Source organism: Lycium ferocissimum, chromosome 5, assembly GCF_029784015.1.
Source record: "Lycium ferocissimum isolate CSIRO_LF1 chromosome 5, AGI_CSIRO_Lferr_CH_V1, whole genome shotgun sequence".
NCBI classification, from domain to species: Eukaryota; Viridiplantae; Streptophyta; class Magnoliopsida; order Solanales; family Solanaceae; genus Lycium; species Lycium ferocissimum.
Window position 1 is genome coordinate 72,329,647 of NC_081346.1, and position 21,366 is coordinate 72,351,012.

At 39.6% G+C, this 21,366-nt stretch overlaps 1 protein-coding gene across 1 annotated transcript; it reads left to right on the forward strand.

Moving 5' to 3' along the window:
• The first annotated feature begins 2,098 nt into the window (after nucleotides 1-2,098).
• LOC132058007 (uncharacterized) lies at nucleotides 2,099-4,314 on the forward strand. The gene is made up of 2 exons (XM_059450576.1): nucleotides 2,099-3,732; nucleotides 3,855-4,314. The coding sequence occupies exons 1-2, from the start codon at nucleotides 2,099-2,101 to the stop codon at nucleotides 4,312-4,314; spliced, it is 2,094 nt and encodes a 697-aa protein (XP_059306559.1).
• The last annotated feature ends 17,052 nt before the right edge of the window (nucleotides 4,315-21,366 follow it).

Below are 21,366 nucleotides of genomic sequence, written 5' to 3' on the forward strand. Positions count from 1 at the left end.
TAATAGTTTCATTCATAACTTAAGGGTCATAAATTCTCAATTCTTAAGACTAGGATCGAAACCCATAATTACCCCCAAATCTTAATTTCGGATTAAAATCTAACTTCCACCACTCAAATACCATGAATTCAAAGGTGTATTTACTATTCAGTACATCTAGTATTTAATTTCATATATGCTACAGTAACCAAAATAAAATAAAAATAAGAACGTTGCAGATTCAAGAATTTTAAAGAAGATAATTGTGTAGTATAATTAAAGTTAGTCATGATATCAAAATTGTTTCCATAACACAGAGAGTTGGTACATGCTCCTATGTGAGATGAAACCATCATTAAAGCGATACAGTAAATTTTCAATATTCACATTATGGCTTCCTCTAAACCAGTGACTAACGAAAATATGGCCACTAAAGTATAGTGTTCTGATAATTTAAGCAACAATTAGAAAACTATTCATGCATTCACCAACTTTCTGAGTTTACAGTACATATTGGCCCACTATGAAGTACTATTTAGTCAAACAACCAAAGAAGGTGAAAAGCAACCAAACGTGTAGTACTCCATTAGTCAAACTAATGATTATTTTTTTTTCTTTATAAACCACTACTAGTACAGCAATCTAATTCCATGGTCACGGGAATTGGTTGAATAATTTACCTGGAAGCAGTTTTGTTTTCCCTTGCTGTGCAAAGTTCGTGCGTAGTGTATTTCCAACTGCCCCTAGACCCTTTCTTTTCTATGCAATTAATGAACTAAGACTCCATATATTAGGTCTTCTGCAGATGGGCCACCAAGGAAAAATATATGGGCCCAGTCGGATTATTTATCACAGTAGCCCCCTTAATTCATTAATTTCAGTACCACTTTGTCTACTTTAACATTTATCCACTCCATTAAATACTATATTTATCAACTTATACCTTATATGGGTGCAAATAATATTCCTATGAATAAACTATTCACACCCGATAAATAAATAAATAAATAAATAAATAATAAACTATTCAAATGTTTCCCCGTCAATTAAATAACCGAGTCACCCATTACCGCAAGCCATAAACACTAAAATAAGACCACAAAAGGGATGTTTTAGGAATATTAAGTCTAAAATTACTAGACGACCAAATGGGCCGTTACAGGTTTCGCGGTTCGCGGCCGTGCACTACTAAAACACCTTTTAGTCGGATCGATCTTGTGGATTTAGTCGATCGGCGGTGCAACACGCCAGACCACGGACTTTCCACTCCCAAGTTGTCCACTTGGGGAACCTTGTGTCATAGGAAGCCAACTCTTAGTCGGCCTAAGATAGAGCTAAACCAACACCCGTTATTAGGGGCATACATCTCATGACCTAGGAGGTTTAATACCCTTGGTGTATTAAACCCATTAGTTGACTTTACCCAAAACGTCCAAGTGGGTCCACGACCCCAAGTGACACTAAATCATACTTTATGTGCATGTTTGAAGGGTAATTGTGCCTAAATATCGACTATTTGCTTTAATTAATTAAACTTTAGGAGGACTAACGTTCTATGAAAGGTATGGATTTTGCATTGGATTGCAACAAATGACGAAGATCGAAGACATCACAAATGGAGCTGGAAGTTAGACATAGGAAATTACATTTATTTTGCTTAGATTAGGAAAACTTTATGTTGTATTCATTTGGTATGTAATAAATACTACATTACTTTGTACTTTATTTTAGGAAAATAGACTTGATTTAATTAATCAAAAGCAATGGGATGACATATTATGGCATATTTTACCCTTCAAACAAACGTTAGGCCTACCTCTGGCGCAAAGAGGTCACATGCATATTAGGACGCGTCATTGTTTGATATATTCATGTACATTTGTTTGACAACTTGTTTGACTTTATGAATTATTTGCCACATGACCTACTTGACTTTACGTGATCATGACTTTACCTAGACTGACATCACTTGCATTATTGTGTTTCTTTTTATTTTTATTATTCCCAAAAAGGTTGATTCGTGTTGACACTCGAGCTGGCCGACCATCCTTACCGTACAAGATAAAAAACGTCATCATTACCTCGACGTACCTGGGTTGTGCAAGGAAAGGAAATCATCATGACTGATCCAGCCGCATCCGTTTCAACTGGTTTGGAAAACATCGTGATCTCTAGTGATCCCCCTGAGACTTCTGAACACAGAACTACTATGCAACATGACGAACATATCGCCCGCCTGACTCAAGAAATTGAGGACCTACGTAGCGAACTAAATCGGGTTAGGGACCTGACCAACTTATCCGTTACACTCCAAAGTCCACCTCCTGAACCTAGAACTGTCGCACCAAATCCACCCCGTTTTCCATCACTTGAATCTCCAGTCCCTGAACACTTTCCTCCACAAAATACTGCACCCGCCAACAACAACTTTCCTCCACCAAATCCATCATCCGTCTATACTACTCCGCAAAATCAACCACCTACCTACAATACCTACGCTACTCCTAATCCACCACCCGTCAACCCGCCAAATCAATCACAAGTTCACACTCCTTATATTCCGTTACCTACCAACACTAATCCGCCACCTACAACTACTCCTCTAAACCCACCAAACCAACTACCTACAAACACCGCTTACAACACACCACCTCCAGTCCAAAACACTCCCACTGTCCAAACTTATCCAACCCAGCATATACAAGGGGCACATTTTGCCACTCCTAACACGCAATATGTTCCTCCGGTATATGCAGCGGAAACACAAGCCTATACCAACCCAGTAACAGTCAGGTTCCAACCCGAAGTAGATCAATACGAGGAAATGGAGAAAGAGGCAAAAGCAAGGGCAGACGATATGTTGCTAAAAGAGATCCACAGTCTCAAAGAAGCAATGAGAAACCTTCAAGTTGCTAGGGGAACTAAGAGTGTAGAATACGAGGATTTGTGCGTTCAGCCTGATGTTGACCTACCTGTAGGCTACAAACCGCCGAAGTTTGATACTTTCAATGGAACTGGCGATCCTCACACACACTTAAGGGCTTACTGCGACAAACTGGTTGGAGTAGGTAGAGATCAGAACATAAGGATGAAGCTATTCATCAGGAGCTTATCTGGTGAAGCCCTTAATTGGTATACACAACAAGACGTCCGCAAATGGCGTGGTTGGAGTGACATGGCCCAAGACTTTATGGACCGATTCAGTTTCAACACCGATATCACACCAGATAGAGTCTACATGACCAAGTTAACCAAGAAGTCAACTGAGTCGTTTCGCGAATATGCACTGCGTTGGAGGTCAGAAGCAGCTAGGGTTCAACCCCCGATGAATGACAGAGAAATGACTGCTACTTTCATTGAATGCCAGGCCGGCATATTTTATGAGAAAATGATAGGTATGATGGGACAAAAATTCACAGAAGTTGTCCGAATGGGTGAAGCCTTGGAAGAAGGAATCAAATCTGGGAAAATTCAGGATCTTACGGCTTTGCAAGCTGTAAACAAAGCCATTCAATCTGGTTCTATCAGTGGGCTTAAAAAGAAGAAAGAAGATGTTGCTGCAGTCATGAATGTCCAAGGACATAAGCCAAGCCAAGCCACTACATACTTTAACCATCCACAACCACCTTTCTACCCTTACCATTACGTTGAACCTTACCAAACTCCACTATCTCCTTACCCTGTCTACAATACCCAAGCAAATTACTACCAACCCCGAGCACCTCCACATCAAAACCCACGTCCATATCGACTGTTCAAGCTCCTACTTACCAAAATCGACCACACACCGCACCCAAAACTCGTCCAAACACTGACACCAAAAACACCCGTAATTACACTCGGTTCGCTGAACCCTTGGCTCAATTGTTCGAAAGATTGAAAGCAGCAGGCGTGATACAACCGATTGAAGGGAAAATTCCTGATCCCATTCCAAGATGGTTTGATGGTTCTAAACGTTGTGCATATCATTATGGAGTCGCCGGACATGACACTGAGGATTGCTATGGCCTCAAAAACAAAATTGAAGCCTTGATTAAAGAAGGAGCGATCCAACTTACTGGAGCTCGGCCCAATGTGGACAACAACCCTCTACCTACTCATGAAAATGCCAACGTGAACATGATCACTGTTGAGGAAGATGGAGATGTGAAAGCCATCGTGACATCAACCTTTGTCGCTCCCGCGGGAACAATCCAAAAACAAGCACCAACAAAGATTGCTGCTACAACTACTCACAACACCGAGACACCGACCATTCAGGATGCCGAACCAGGAGAGATTCTGAAGAATTGGACTTGTACTCCGTCCCTGGTTCGCCGAGTCTTGGTAGATTGAACTGTAGTAACTTTTGAGATAGCACAATTTTAAAATCGAGGCTTAAATTGTGCCCTAAAACTTTTGTTGTTTTGCCTCATCTTTTGGAAGCTTAAATTGCAAAAACTATGAATGCATTTCGATTTTCCTCTAATCATCTATTTATTATTTTCTACTTTATTTATCAAATCATCAACCGATGATTGTGACGTAAAACGAACGAATGAACCAAGTACACCTCGAGGGAATAACAAAGAAATTAGAAGACAAGATTCCATTTGGGAGAAAGCAAATAGCCAATAGGTGATGACACAAGCCTGAAAGCTAGCTATCAAGAAGAAAATCAAAATACGACATTAGGTTACACAACCTAGTTTGCAACCTTTCCTTAATACAAGTACGAACTACGCTGACCTGATTCCCGTGGGGGATACGTAGGCAGCCCACATAGGGTTCGGTTGCATTACAACAAAAGATCCAAAAATCCTTATTACCTAAGAATAACTATACATGGCCCGATTCCCTCGGCGGGATTCGTAGACTATCAATAGACGAGTCAGTCACATTTAGATAAAATCCAACAAACCTTTAGCCATTTACGTAACAGAACTACGCCGACCTGATTCCTCAAAGGGATACGTAGGCAATCCACATCGGGTTCGGTCCCTTTATTAGAAAATTTTAAACCATTTTATTTTCCACGTGTCCTACGAACTACGTTCGACCTCGATTCCTTTGGGATACGTAGGCAACCTATATAAGGTTCGGTCACACCACAACATAAGTTTAGTACACCCTTCTGAGCCAAAACTGGGGCATATTTTGAAAGATTAGACAAGAACAGAGTTAGACATCGAAGGCTACCAGACAGGAATTATTATAGACAAATGATTTTTTCAATTGTGTCACAATCTGAGGTTGGCAGAAATATTTTACAACTTACATACATATATTTACATATATATTTTCAACTTACATACATATATTTACATATATATATTTATACAACTTATATACATATAGTTACATTTCCTTATACATATACTTACATACCTACCTTTCAAATGAAATACTTTCTTTCAATTGTTTCACTACCGTTCATCTACCGAGGCTTGAACGGAGATCACAAGATCCAAACAAACAAGACGAATGGAGTGTCAACAACGTCAAGCTTCGAGTCAACACGAATCAACTTCCCCTCCCAAACTAAGAATTTTTCTTTGAGTGCAGGAACCTAAAATCGCGAGACCAACAAATAAGTCCATCAAACATGGCCGAGAAGCCTCGCCTTAAAAGCCAAACGGCTTTATTTCCAACTTTATCTCTACTTTCATTCTTTATTACAATAACTTTATGACTTTATTAACAATTATACCTGTTTTGTAGGTTACCGGGATTGAAGATGAATTAAATCAGGATTACGTGTCGCTAGTTTGGCTTATCATGATACCGTCAACATCATCAGCCAAACGGCTATACTATCACTTTCCCTCTCTACTTTATCATTTATTTTACCAATTTTATAGAATTACTTTATCATTTACCCTCTAACGACTTTACCCGAACTTTTGGAATTTTAAGTCTCCGAAGACAACCGGAGGGATCATCATTAAGTCTCCGAAGACAACCGGGGGAATCATCTTTACAACACTTGCATAAGCCAAACTACTACACCATCACTTTACTCTACTTACTTTATCATTCACTTTACCAACTTTAACCACTTTACCCCGAACTTTGCAGAATCAACATTAAGTCTCCGAAGACAACCGGAGGGATCATCATTAAGTCTCCGAAGACAACCGGCATCATTTGGCTATACACACATGCATAAGCCAGACGGCTACACTATAACTTTACTCTCTACTTTATCATTCACTTTACCAACTTTAATCACTTTACCCTGAACTTTGCAGGAATCAACATTAAGTCTCCGAAGACAACCGGAGGGATCATCATTAAGTCTCCGAAGATAACCGGGGGCATCATTCGGCTATATTCAATATGCATAAGCCGTACGGCTACACTATGACTTTACTCTCTACTTTATCATTCACTTTACCAACTTTAACAACTTTACCTTGAACTTTACAGGAATTATCATCAAGGCTCCGAAGACAACCGGAGACATCATCCACTTTACAACTTTACCCCGGACTTTATGGAAACCTTCATCAAGTCCCCGAAGACAACCGGATACATCATATGGCTATACAGCCTCATTTGCATAAGCCAAACGGCTGCACTTCCACTTTACTCTCTACTTTATTACTTTACTTTATCATTCACTTTACCTACGTTAACGATTTTACCTTAAATTCTGCAGACATCATTTATCATCGAGTCCCGAAGACAAATGAGACTTTATTATCATTAAAGTCTTCAAATACAACTAGAGATATTATTACATCTTCAGTATAAACGTCACGCATTTATTCAAGTCCCTGAAGACAATTAGAGATAACATTTGGCCACACTGCCTCATTATAAGCCACACGGCTTCATCCTCACTCTCGCACTCATATTTTATCATTTCACATTCTTTATAATTTTATAACTTTAACTTTATTACTAATTTTGGCATAAATTTCAGTTTTTGACAGAAAGTACAATCTACAGAGACACCGCACAACGTGGAACTTTATCTTACGTAGTGAACTGGGGCATAACTTGCTGAAGAGGAATATCAAACTCACGAGCAAGGGTCACGGATCTACTCTCGAACTCAACTCCGCCTGCGTCCACAAACACGTGCTACGTAGGTTAATTTTTCTTTCATATCCACCGCTAAAACTCTACTCAATTAGTTCCTATCACAATCTTGTGTCTTTTCTATATCCCGGCCTCACCATAATTCAACACTCGGGGCAATTTTTGAGAATCTCGTATCGTACCTAGTAGAGTCCTACTTATGGGTGTGTTGCGCGCCACATTTATAATTAGGAGGCTATAAACATACGTTCCTTTCTTGAACATTCTCATCATCTATCTTTACTCCTCGAGTACTCAAATCACAACTCATCCCATGTCTTTTCAAAATCATAATTTTCCAACATTCCTTCTATCCCATAATTTTCCAACATTCCTTCTACCCCCGTAATCTTTTCCACCATCTATTCTGACCCATATTTTCCCAAGTTCTTCCAAATTCATATTTGTTGGTCGAAACAAAATTGGCTACTACGTCAACTTCTTCGCCCGAAAACTCTTACATCGTCTCCGGTAGAAGAGGGGCATCTGTTGACACCCAATTTTGTCCCTCCTTTATTTAATTTATATATACTCGGGCTTCTAAACTTATCGACGAGCTAAATACTTTATTTTCGCTACTTTTATTTTCAACATTACTAGCATTACTTTATCACAAATTCTTATTTTTTTTTACATATTAATTATTAGTTATCTTCACATAGTATATATTGTACTATTTATTAAATTAGAAGCCCAAAAGTAATTAAACAAATGAGGAAGGATCAATAAATTTTCAGCCAAATTATTAGCCCAATTCGTGACCAGTCCTTTTTCTAAAAAAAAAACAGATCAGCCCACAAATATTTTCAAAACTACCCAGCCCAACCGGACCGACCCGTCAACACCCCAAGAACATTCTACCCGACCCGGCCCATCGAACTAATGCCCCTTTTCAATTCGTCTAAACCTAAAATCCTTTTCTCCTCTCTCTCTCTCTCTCTCTCTCTCTCTCTCTCTCTCATCTCCTTCATTTTGAGAAAAGGGTTCATTCCCCTTCAACAGTGGCAGGACTTTGCCATGCCATTTTCGTGCAACACTGTCCATTTCCTTGTCACCTTCTTCACCCTCTGCAATGCTAAAAAGGGGTTTTGGCTTCTTCTTCCCTTTTAGAAAAGATTCGACTTTTCATATCTCAAAATCAGAGGTTTGTATGTCCATACCAAGCAAAGTCAGCCATTCTCACCTCTGCATTAACATAAATACACAAGGTAATTTATACTTTATCCATTTTTACTTTTCTCTTGGCCATTTTCAAGTAAGATTCTCTGCCCATTTGGTCCTTTTCTGATTCTTCCTGCTGAATCCAGCCAAAATTTTCAACTTTCAATTCAAACGGCCATGTTGACTCAATTTCAAATTTTGGATTTCAAAATCCCGCCCAAAACGAGGGAAGCCCTAATTTTACTACTATAAAAAGGACCTTAAGTCCATAGCCGAAAGGGGGGGAAGAATGGAGGACAGTTTCAGTATCAAATTGTTATTATAAGTTTCAGATCCATTCATAATGAGAGAGTTGATTCGAGGCCCCGACATCCCAGTTCACTGCACCTGAAACAGGTCGGTGTCGCATTACCTTTTTCTCTCTTTTCGATTCGGTTTGGAGTATTGTTGTGTGTTCTTGGTTTGGGTAGATTAGTTTAGTTCTAATTTTATTCATTTAGATAATAATCCACTGCCTGGTATAGCTGCTGGTTTAGCTTAGCATAGCTTCTCGTAGTGAATTTAAGGTAGTAAAGACCCGTCGGTGAATCTTAAACTTTAAAATTTCCTCTGTTTTTTCTTTCACTGGTTATACGAAATGAATCTGCCCGTGTGAAATAAAAGCATGACTTAGAGTTTTTCTAGTGTAAAATCACGCCTTCGGAGTATATTAATGTTGTATATTTGATGCTTGCATTGATATTTTGACATCTGTTGTGTTGATGTCGAGCATTTCCCTTGTCGATACTTGTATCATGTTAGGAAGTTTACATAAGGGTTCCTTCTGTTTGGGTTTATACATAATAAAATAATTATACGACATGCCTATGTGGGTTGTTGGCTTTATTTGGTCTCAAGTCCATATTTTGCGCGTCAGTTTTTTATTAGCAATCACGTATAAGCTTTGATTCATCTGAATATGGAATCTTGTCTCTAAGAAAGAATGCATGCCTGTTCAAACTAGACCTTGAATAGGTTTCATAAAATCTATTTATCTCCTATTCTCTTCAAGTTCATCAACTAGTCATTCTCAAGGAATACACTGCTGAATGGTATTCAAGTTCAAACTGCTCGAATTATTTTGTCCATTTGGTACCATTGTTTCATCTTTTATTTATCTGTTTTGCTTAACTTTTATTTGCTTGTTTTATCTGCGTATTTTCTTTCTTTGATTTTTTTGTAATGTCAACATCTACTGGTACTAAGCGTGGTCATGATCAACTTAGTTCAGGCAGTGAAGTTGTGGTAGTAATGCTGTACATTCCAAAACTGATCCTAAAACTGGAGAACATTTTAAATATTCTGGAAAAATTGATGAATGGTAACTAACTAAGTTCATTATTGTCGAGTCACTACATAGTAAGAATTTCAGAGATCCTCTAGAAAAGTATATTCAAATTTTCTACTTCCCTGCTGAATATTCAGAAGAAATTGATCGTGCAGAACTTGTTAAGTTTATATGTGTTGAGTCTATACTTTATACTACAAGTTTCAAAAAGATTCTCTAGCAATTTATATTCAAACTGCCCACTGTCCTGCATATAAACTTGTTCCTAGAGGTGTTACTATATCTGAAATCAGAAATCAAGTTCGTAAGTATCAAGATCAAATGATTGAAAATTTTAAGTCACTTACTTGTAAGGTATCCTTAGGTATTGATATAGCTCATACTGACTTGTCACAAGTAGATGTTTATGTATGACTGCTTACTGGATTGGTGATAACTTTATTATGCAAAAAGGGATTGTAGGATATCGAACAGGATTATCTAATGAGTTTCAAGATAGAGGTCTAGTTTGGTGTCTGATTGCTTCACACATGCCTCACATTTGAGTTAATCTATAGCTATGTCCATGTATCTTCAGGTTTAGGAAGAAACTGCCCATAACGTAATATTCATTTACTTATTTGAGTGATGTTAAATAAATAATATTCCTTCTTTAGGTGTTCACATGATTAAATCGAGTGGAGTAGTCTGAGATTAAGTTGCAGAATCTAATAAGAGCTATCAGCATGCCTATTCTATTCGCTTCTATGTGTTGTGTAAAAAAATGACGTTAATCCTTGTTTGCCTATGTCACAAGTATATAGTAGCTGAATCATGTATATATACGAAGTATACTCAAATGCACATATTATATACATCATCTACTGATCTATTTAAGTTCATATTTTACATGTTTTACCTTGTTCGTTGAGTGCGTACTAATCCTTTTCTTTTGTTTTTATGCATGACCACCGCGTGCGAGTCCGGGGGACTCATCATCTCCCGCATTTGGTATTGGGCAAAGCCCATCGAAATCTCTCTCGAGTCAGCCCCATCAGCCACCCGAGGCAATCTGTCAAGCCTCACTGGGCCGAAGCCCAACAGCATGAACAGTAGCAGTCCTAAAATGGGCTGAGCCCACTTAAGTCATTTTTTGTCTTACTCTTCTATTTCATTTTTTATTTATGTATTTGATTTGCAAATTACATGACTAACACTTTAGTTGTTTTATTTGCTTAGATTAGATGAACCTTAGCAGAATTAGTAGGTTAGTACGATGGTAGAGAAAACGGCAATTACCCCCCATAGGCTTCATTCCTCTTTTTAGGATAAAATGATTTATAATCTATAATATTTATTTTAGAATGACGGATTTTCCAAGTAACATGACTATATATTTTGGGGCAAAAGAATCATGATTCACTTTTACTATCTTAGAAATTGGAAACGTCATAAATTTTTACACTAAGTTAACCTATTTTGAGAAATAAGGAAAATGACCTACTTTCCATGGATAACAGTTCCATTTTAACTCCTTTCCAACATTTGAAATACGTATTCGTTAAAACAATTTTTGTACAGTTTATATCGACCTGATATTCTTTCTATAAAACCTTTAGACATTTATCAAAATTAACTTTACAAATCCCTGTTTTAATTTGTTAATCCGCGTAATTTATTTTTTAAATATCTATAAAATATTGCACCATTTTGGGTTTTCTTCAGTTTATTTATAACTAAACTCTTTTATACAAATTATTCCCTTTTTTTTGTAAATCTTATTTTTGATAACATTATTACATTATTACATTTTACTTTAAAATTTTAGCAATATTTATAAGTTATTTTCTAAACATTTAGAATGATATATCTACACTTAGCCTAATTAACTCTAAGTCTGGTCGGTAAACCGTAGTTAACGGATCCTAGAGGATGCCTAACCCCTTCCCTCTAGGATAATTTGAACCCTTACCTAGATCTTTTTGGTTTCGTAGACTTTAAAAACAAATCAACTTTAGATAATTACTTTAATTACCTTAGGTGCCCTAATTCACCATAAATAATTAGGTTGCGACTCTTAACTTTAATTAACCCCGGAATTACCCGGATGTTGTAAACTATTTTGACTTAGGTTAAAATAGGGTATGACAACCGCTGCTAATCCTGCTAATGTTTCATCAGGTGCTATTAACGCTGCTAATCCTACGAATGTTTCATCAGGTGCTATTACCGCTGCTAATCTTGCTAATGTTTCATCAGGTCTATTAACGCTGCTAATCCTGCTAATGTTTCATCAGGTGCTATTATCGCTGCTAATTCTGCTAATCTTTCATCAGCTGCTATTACCGCTGCTAATCCTGCTAATGTTTCCACTAATGACAATGACCAATTTGATTTTGGTCATGGTGGGTCTTATGTTGAGGAGGAAACTAAGGGGGTTGAGGAGGAAAATGAGAGTGTTGCTGGAAATCTGGCTGAAGGTGTTGCTTAGAATTTGGCTCCTCTTCAACCAAAGACAGAAAAATGCTGAAAATCTGGCTCGTCTTCAACCAGCAAAGGAAAATGAGGGTGTTGCTGAAAATCTGGCTTCTCTTCAGCCAGTACAGGAAAATATTGAAAATTTGGCTCTTCTTCACCGAAAAGACAGGGTGTTGTTGAAAATACGGCTCCTCTTCCCAAAGACAATAGGAAAATGCTTAAATACGTTCCTCTTCACCAAAGACAATGAAAATGCTAAAAATACGGCTGCTCCTCTTCGCCCAAAGACTGCAAGGTGTTGCGAGTAAATGGGCTCTTAGTGCTTGCATTTCTTCAACAAAGATAGGAAAATGAGGGTGTTGCTGAAAATCTGGCTCTTGTGCTTGCACCTCTTCAGCCAGCACAGGAAAATGAGGGTGTTGCTGAAAATCTGGCTCTTGTGCTTGCACCTCTTCAGCCAGCACACGAAGAGAAAAATCAGGGTGTTGCTGAAAATTTGGTTGTTGTGCCTGCTGGTCATACCACACGAACTAGGAAGCAAAGGGAGTTTTATGGTTCTGATTTCGCGGTTTGAGTTCTTAGTAGAAAGGGCAAGAGCAAGAAAAAAAACAGAAACGGAAAAACGATGCGACAGTGATTGTGTCTGCACCAAGTGTAAATGCAGCAAACTCTGTCAATTTCATGGACTCTTTATGTAATATCGTCACATCAACACTAGTAAATTCGGTAAAGTGAAAAGCAAAAAGAGCAAAGCCCTGATAGAAAGAAAAAAAATCTGAAGGGTAATTACATAAAATCAAAAGCTCTAGAGCCAACCTATAAATATTCTCCAACTTCTGAAACCCTAGTTCTCACCTTAGCCGCTACAACACTCTCTCCCTCACAACATGCCCTCAAGCCTTGAAACCCTGATTACCACTCTCTCTCTCCTAAGCCTTGAAACCCTAAACCACTCTTCTCTCCCTCACAATGCCTCCCAAGCCTCGGTGTCAAACTTGTATTAATGGATTAAACTTTCATTCGTGCGGTGGCTGTTCGCTATCTCTGATTTTTGGTGAGGAACAATTGAATTACATCGAGAAAGATGTTGGGCGAATAGGAAAAATTGTGTAAAAGATCAATCTAGCTTTTCACTAGCTATTACTATGTTTTTCCAGATATTCATCTTCTTAATATATATCTGCCATGTTCCTTTGATAGGAAAAATTGTTTAAAAGATCAATCTAGCTTTTCACTAGATATTGTCCTCTTTTTCCAGATGCTCATCTTATTAGTATACATCTGCCATGTTCCTTTGATAGTCTGAAATCACGTATTGTACCAATTCTTGTTTAATTAGTGCATCCATTGTCGAATAGTGCAGAAATGCAATTTGGCTTTTTGTTGTTCTGTTGTCTTCGTTCGAAAGTGGACTCGAGTGGATATCGTGAAATTTGAGTCAGTTTGTATTGTGAAGTTTTCGAGCTGTTCAATTTGCCATGTACCAACTCTTTTCTTCTTTTGCAGGCAATATCAAAGCTTAACCATAATTATGAGTGCCTCTGGCTACAAAGAGAAAGTTCTGGCTAACGTCCATGAAGAAAATATATTGAAACTTGGTGTTCTCAAGCAACAAGTGGACTCATTCGAAGAAAATATTGAGCGTCTAATACATCAAATGGAAGCACTATAAGTTTCAGTGTTTTCAGGTTGTATCGAAGATCACCATTTTTGGAAGAAAGTGACTTTACCCTCTCGATTGTTTAACACATTTGGTCTCCTATAGCTTTTACAGCAAAAATTGTTTTGTTTTTTGTTTAGTTGAAGTTAAATTATGTTGTTACTAGTGTATCGTGTTGCATTTCTAATTTAGTGACGATTTTTCAAATTTGTGATATGGCAAGGTGTTTTTTTTGTAAATTATCGTAAACTTCTCTTGGACATCACAATTTACTGATTAATCTCCAGTGGCAGATAATACTTGCTTATTTTTCATGTTGTTAATCTTACTTTAGTGAAAGGCTACATGCAACTACTTCTTAACTGATTTGATAGCATGAAAATTCTTTTACACGGCCAATATATAAAATTTATCTAAAATTGCAAGTGTATATAACATTTGGTGATTTGGAATCAAGTGTATCTATCCATAACTTCCAAAAGAACCAACTAAAAGCAAAAATATGCACCCATGCTATAAACAGTAGTCTACTCCCTCCGTCCCAACGTCCCAATTTGTGTGGCATTGTTCGGATTTCAAGAGTCAAGGGAGCTTTTCCTATTGGGATCTTTTCATTTGTCTCTTAAATATTTATCAATTATTGTGATTTATAATACTTTTTACGTAGTTTTTAATTATGTAAATTTTATTTCGAAAAACTTAAAAATTCTATGTCTCAAAATTTAAAAATTACGTCACATAAAGGATACACAAAACTGAAAGGCATTTTTTAGATCTTTAATTTGCCTTTTTTTTTTCAGACTAAGAAAAAACCACTACTAGAATTACCCGAACTTCCTACGACCTATTTCGATGGATGAAGTTCTATTGGAATTTTTGACGGACGGAAAGCTATCGCAACCCCAATTAAATATTTTCAATGATAAGCGGTTTGTAAAAACTTCATCCGTTCTTATTAGCATTTTCCTGTTGTGCTGGCTGAAGAGGAGCCAGATTTTCAGCATTTTCCTATTGTGCTGGCTGAAGAGGAGCTAGATTTTCAGCAACACCCTGTGCTGGCGGAAGAGGAGCCAGATTTTCAAAGAACACCCTGTGCTGGCTGAAGAGGAGCTAGATTTTCGATTTTCCCCGTTGCGCCGGGGCCGAAGAGAGCTGATTTTCAAGAACACCGTGTCTAGCCAAAAGTGGGGGTGACATTTTCAAGATTTTTCTCGTGCCGGGCAAGAGGAGCCAAATTCCCGCAACACCCTCATTTTCTTGTGCCAAGAGGAGCCGTATTTCCAAAGAACACCCTCATTTTCCTCCTCAACCCCCTCATTTTCCTCCTCAACATAAGACCTATCATGAAAAAAATCAAATTGGTCATCATTATTAGTGGAAACATTAGCAGATTAGAATGTAATAGCACCCGATGAAACATTAGCAGGATTAGCCGCACAGAATAGCACTGCATTTAAACCCTTAGCAAGAGCACCTTTCCCGCCTCCGAGAAACAGTGGCAGCCAAGACGGGCCGGAAGCTGTACCTAATCGAGATCGGGCCGGGTTCGTCATGGACCCGACCTGGGGAGCACCTTCTGGGCGAAACAGAGAGGTTGGAATCGCTACATGATTTGGACCGGGTTCGGGTTGCGAGACCCGATAGGGTCCGCTCCAACTCAGCCACTTTCTGTTTGAGAGTTACTATCTGAGCCTTTTGTTCATTATTCCGGTGTTTCAGTACATCAATTTTAGCTCGTCGTCGCGCAGCTTACATTCCGCCTCCGAGAAACAGAGGCCGCCGTTGAAGCCGTACCCGACGGATCGGGTCGGCTGCGGGACCCGACGGGAGCACCTTGAGTCTGTGAAATAGCGGTAATAGCACCTAATGAAACATTAGCAGGATTAGCAAATACATTGCATTCGACGAAACATTAGTAGGATTAGCAAACATAATAGCACCCGATCAAACATTCGCAGATTAGCAACGTTATAACACCCGATGAAACATTAGCAAAAGTTTAGCAACGTAATAGCACCCGACGAAACATTAGCAGATTAACAACAATTAAGACCTCGACGAAACATTAGCAGGAGCACCTTCAGTCTAAGAAACAAAGGGGTCGACGCGGTTGGAAGCGTACTGACGGATCGGTCGGGGGTCGTTCCTTGCGGGACCCGATAAGGGAGCACCTTGAGTCTGTGAAATAGAGGGGTTGAAATCGGTACCTGATTTGGATCGGGTTCGGGTTGCGGGACCCGATAGGGTCCGCTCTAACTCAGCCACTTTTTGTTTGAGAGTTACTATCTTAGCCTCCTGTTCATTATTCTGGTTTCTCAGCACATCAATGTCAGCTCGTGACGTGCAGTTACATTCAGCTCACATGATTTTTCGTACACCCAATTGAGCATCACCTCACGTTCAGTATTGTTAACTTTTTCAATGAGATAGGGCCTTGTATAGCCAGTATCCCTTAAAAACTTAAAAATTCTATGTCTCAAAATTTAAAAAATACGTCACATAAAGGATACACAAAACTGAAAGGCAATTTCCAGATCTTTAATTTACCTTTTTTTTTCAGACTAAGAAAAAATCACTACTAGAATTACCCGAACTTCCTACGGCCTATTTCGATGGATGAAGTTCTATTGGAATTTTTGACGGACGGAAAGCTGCCGCAACCCCAATTAAATATTTTCAATGATAAGCGGTTTGTAAAAACTTCATCCGTTCTTATTAGTCTGTTCAACAAAGAATGACACGTTTCAATATTTTCTTAATGAGAAGTTTTTATAGTCACACAAATATTATTGTTGTTTAAAACCACAAGTTTCAAAAAAATTATAACCACATAAATATCATGATCATTTAGAACACTTTTCCACTTTGAACCATTGAGGAAATGTTAGACTAAAAAACTTCTTTGAAATGAAAATTTATTTTCCTCATTTGCTGCTAACTTGTTTTGGGTTCAATGTTTTATCTAATCATCACAATTGAACTAGTTCGCTTTATCCAATCATTACAATTGAACCAGTTCGGTTCATAAATTTAAAATTATGCAATTGAACATTGAAAGGAGAATAAGGAACTTATTCAAAATAGTGGCATCTATTAAACCTTCATCACCATGGGTAAGGATTCATACAATTGAAAGGAGATTAAGGAACTGACTCAACATAGTGGCATCTATTAAACCTTTATAACTATGGGTAAGGATTCATACAATTGAAAGGAGAAATAAGGAACTGACTCAACATAGTGGGCATCTATTAAACCTTCATCACTATGGCTAAGGATTTACTTTCACTAGAACTTTTATTCACAAAATTCAACAAAGAAAACAAAATGAAACAACCTAATTCATTGTGGTACTGGTGGTACTGGAAGTGGGAGTTTGCCGCATTTACACTTAATGGAGACACAATCACTGTCGCATCGTTTTACTGTTTTTATTTTTTTCTTGCTCTTGCCCTTTCTACTAAGACCTCCAACCTCGAAATCAGAACCATAAAACTCCCTTTGCTTCCTAGTTCGTGTGGTCCTAGTTCTTTCCAACAACACCTCGATATTCCCTCTTCAAGTCAAGGAAGAGGTGCAAGCACAAAAGCTAGATTTTCAGCAACACCCTGATTTTCCTGTTCCAGCTGAAGAGGTGCAAGCACAAGAGCCAGATTTTCAAGAACACCCGTGGGCCGGCGTGCAAGAGCCGATTTTCAAAGATTTTCCTATCAAGGCCGGGCCGAAGAGTGCTAGATTTTCAGAACACCCCGGTGGCCGGCGGAAGAGGAGCCGTATTTTCAAAGAACACCTTGCGCCGGCCGAGAGAGCTAGTTTTCAAGATTTTCCCGTTGTGCCGGGCCGAAGAGAGCTAGATTTTCGCAACACCCCGTGCCGGGCCGGGTCAAGCGGGGCGATTTTTAGCATTTTTCTATGCTGGCTGAAGAGGAGCCAAATTCTCAACAACACCCTCATTTTCTTGTGTTGGCTGAAGAGGAGCCATATTTTCAAAGAACACCGTCATTTTCCTCCTCAATCCCCTCATTTTCCTCCTCAACATAAGACCTATCATGAAAAAAATCAAATTGGTCATTGTCATTAGTGGAAGCATTAGCAGGATTAGCAGCGGTAATAGCACCTGATGAAACATTAGCAGGATTAGCAGCGTTAATAGCACCAGATGAAACCTTAGCAGGAGCACCTTCAGTCTGAGAAACAGGGGTTAGCACGGTTGGAAGCGGTACCTAATCGGGATCGGGGTTGGGTTCGGGTTGCGGGACCCGATCGGGGAGCACCTTCAATCAGTGAAACAGAGGGGTTGGAATCGCTACCTGATTTGGATCGGGTTCGGGTTGCGAGACCCGATAGGGTCCGCTCCAACTCAGCCACTTTCTGTTTGAGAGTTACTATCTGAGCCTTCTGTTCATTATTCCGTGTTTGTTGACATCACTCGAACTCAGCCATTGTTGCGCGATTACATTCAGTCTGAGAAACAGAGGGGTCGACGCGGTTGGAAGCGGTACCTGATCGGGATCGGGGTCGGGTTCGGGCGGGACCCGATCGGGGAGCACCTTGAGTCTGTGAAATAGCGGTAATAGCACCTGATGAAATATTAGCAGGATTAGCAGCGTTAATAGACCTGATGAAACATTAGTAGGATTAGCAGCGGTAATAGCACCTGATCAAACATTCGCAGGATTAGCAGCGTTAATAGCACCTGATGAAACATTAGCAGGCTTAGCAGCAGTAATAGCACCTGATGAAACATTAGCAGGATTAGCAGCGTTATTAGCACCAGATGAAACATTAGCAGGGGCACCTTCAGTCTAAGAAACAGAGGGGTCGGTGCGGTTGGAAATGGTACCTGATCGGGACCGGGGTCGGGGTCGGGTTGCAGGACCCGATCGGGGAGCACCTTGAGTCTGTGAAATAGAGGGGTTGGAATTGGCACCTGATTTGGACCGGGTTCGGGTTGCGGGACCCGATAGGGTCTTCTCCAACTCAGCCACTTTCTGTTTGAGAGTTACTATCTTAGCCTCCTGTTCATTATTCTGGTTTCTCAGTGCATCAATGTCAGCTCGTGACGCGCAGTTACATTCAGCTCACATGATTTTTCGTACACCCAATTGAGCATCACCTCACGTTCAGTATTGTTAACTTTTTCAATGAGATAGGGCCTTGTATAGCCAGTATCCCTTAAGAGCTGTAAGACGCACAATTGTTCCTTACCAAATATCAGAGATAGCGAACAGCCACCGCACGAATGAAAGTTGAATCCATTAACACAAGTTTGACACCGAGGATTGAGAGGCATTGTGAGGGAGAGAAGAATGGTTTATGGTTTCAAGGCTTGGGACAGAGAGAGTGGTAATTAGGGTTTTAAGGCTTGAGGGGCATGTTGTGAGGGAGAGAATGTGGTAGCGGCTGAGGTGAGAACTAGGGTTTCAGAAGTTAGAGAATATTTATAGGTTGGCTCTAGGGCTTTTGATTTTACGTAATTACGCTCCAGATTTTTTTCTTTCTATCAGGGCTTTGTTCTTTTTGCTTTTCACTTTACCGACTTTACTAGTGTTGATGTGACGATATTAAATGAAGAGTCCATTAAATTGACGGAGTTTGCCGCATTGACACTTGGTGCAGACACAATCAATGTTGCATCATTTTTCTGCTTTTTCCTTGCTCTTGCCCTTTATACTAAGGCCTCTAACCTCGAAATCAGAACCATAAAACTCCCTTTGCTTCCTAGTTCGTGTGGTATGACCAGTAGGCACAACAACCAGATTTCCAGCAACACCCTGATTTTTCTCTTCATGTGCTGGCTGAAGAGGTGCAAGCACAAGAGCCAGATTTTTAGCAACACCCTCATTTTCCCGCGCAAGTCAAGAGGTGCAAGCAAGAGGTGCAAGCACCCTCAAGAAGAGCGTGCTCGCATTTTCAAAGAACACCTTCATTTTCCCCGTGTTGGCAAGAGGTGCAAGCATAAGAGCTTAATGCCAAAGAACACTCGTGTTGGCTCAAAAGAGCGCATTTTCAAAGCAACATCCTATGTCAGTCAAGAGGAGCTAGATTTTCAAGATTTTCCTATTGTGCAACATTACAGCAGGGAGAGCTAGATTTTCAAGCACTTTTCGTTATAGGGCCGGCCGAATAGGAGCTTGATTTTCAAGACTTTTCTTTGCTAGGCGAAGAGGAGCCGCATTTTCGGATTTTCCCCGTCTTTGCCGCCGAAGAGGGAGCCGATTTTCAAAGAACACCTCATTTTCCTTTGTCTGGTCGAAAAGGAGCCGTATTTTTAGCATTTTCTTTGTCGGCCAAGAGAGCGCATTCTCACCACACCTTCATTTTCCTGTGCTGGCTGAAGAGGAGCCAGATTTCCAGCAACACCCTCATTTTCCTCCTCAACCCTTTTAGTTTCCTCCTTAACATAGGACCCACCATGACCAAAATCAAATTAGTCATTGTCATTAGTGGAACCATTAGCAGGATTAGCAACGGTAATAGGACCTGATGAAAGATTAGCAGGATTAGCAGCGGTAATAGCACCTGATGAAAGATTAGCAAGATTAGCAGCGTTAATAGCACCTGATGAAACATTAGCAGGATTAGCAGCGGTAATAGCACCTGATGAAACATTAGCAGGATTAGCAGCGTTAATAGCACCTGATGAAACATTAGCAGGATTAGCAACGGTAATAGCAGCTGATGAAACATTAGCAGGATTAGCAGTATTAATAGCACCTGATGAAACATTAGCAGGAGCACCTTCAGTTTGAGAAACAGAGGGGTTGGCGTGGTTGGAAACGGTACCTGATCGGGACTGGGGTCGAGTTCGGGTTGCTGGACCCGATAAGGGAGCACCTTCAGTCTGTGAAACAGAGGCGTTGGAATCGGTGCCTGATTTGGATCGAGTTCGGGTTGCGGGACCCGATAGGGTCCGCTCCAACCTGGCTACTTTCTGTTTGAGAGTTACTATCTTAGCCTCCTGTTCGTTATTCTGGTTTCTCACTACATCAATGTCAGCTCGCTACCGCGCAGTTATATTCAGCTCACATGATTTTTCGTACACCCAATGGACCATCACGTCACGTTCAGTATTGTTAACTTTTTCAATGAAATAGGGCCTTGTATAGCCAGTATCCCTTAAGAGCTGTAAGACCCGGAAATGTTCCTCACCAAAAATCAAAGATAGCGAACAGCCATGGCATGAATGAAAGTTCAATCCATTAACACAATCTTGACACCGAGAAGGCTTGGGAGGCATTGTGAGGGAGAGAAGAGTGGTTTAGGGTTTCAAGGCTTGGGGGAGAGAGAGTGGTAATTAGGGTTTCAAGGCTTGGGGGAGAGAGAGTGGTAATTAGGGTTTCAAGGCTTGAGGGGCATGTTGTGAGGGAGAGAGTGTGGTAGCGGCCGAGGTGAGAACTAGGTTTTCAGAAGTTGGAGAATATTTATAGGTTGGCTCTAGGGCTTTTGATTTTACGTAATTACCCTTCAGATTTTTTTTTTCTTTTTATTAGGGCTTTGCCCTTTTTGCTTTTCACTTTATCAACTTTACTAGTGTTGATGTGACGATATTACATGAAGAGTCCATGAAATTGACGGAGAACCTTAAAATTTAAGTTAAATTCTAATGAAGGCAAAAAAATATACTCCATTTCTTTTGTATTTGCCCCAACGTAACTTTTAGCAGACAGAATTATCCGATACCTCTATTTTGAAAAGGCAACATATATTCGAGAGA

Coding starts and splice junctions, on each gene's coding strand:
- LOC132058007 (XM_059450576.1), top strand. CDS start 2,099: ATGACTGATCCAGCCGCATCCGTTTCAACTGGTTTGGAAAACATCGTG. Junction 3,733..3,854: donor AACCCACGTCCATATCGACT/GTTCAAGCTCCT, acceptor ATTGTTCGAAAG/ATTGAAAGCAGCAGGCGTGA.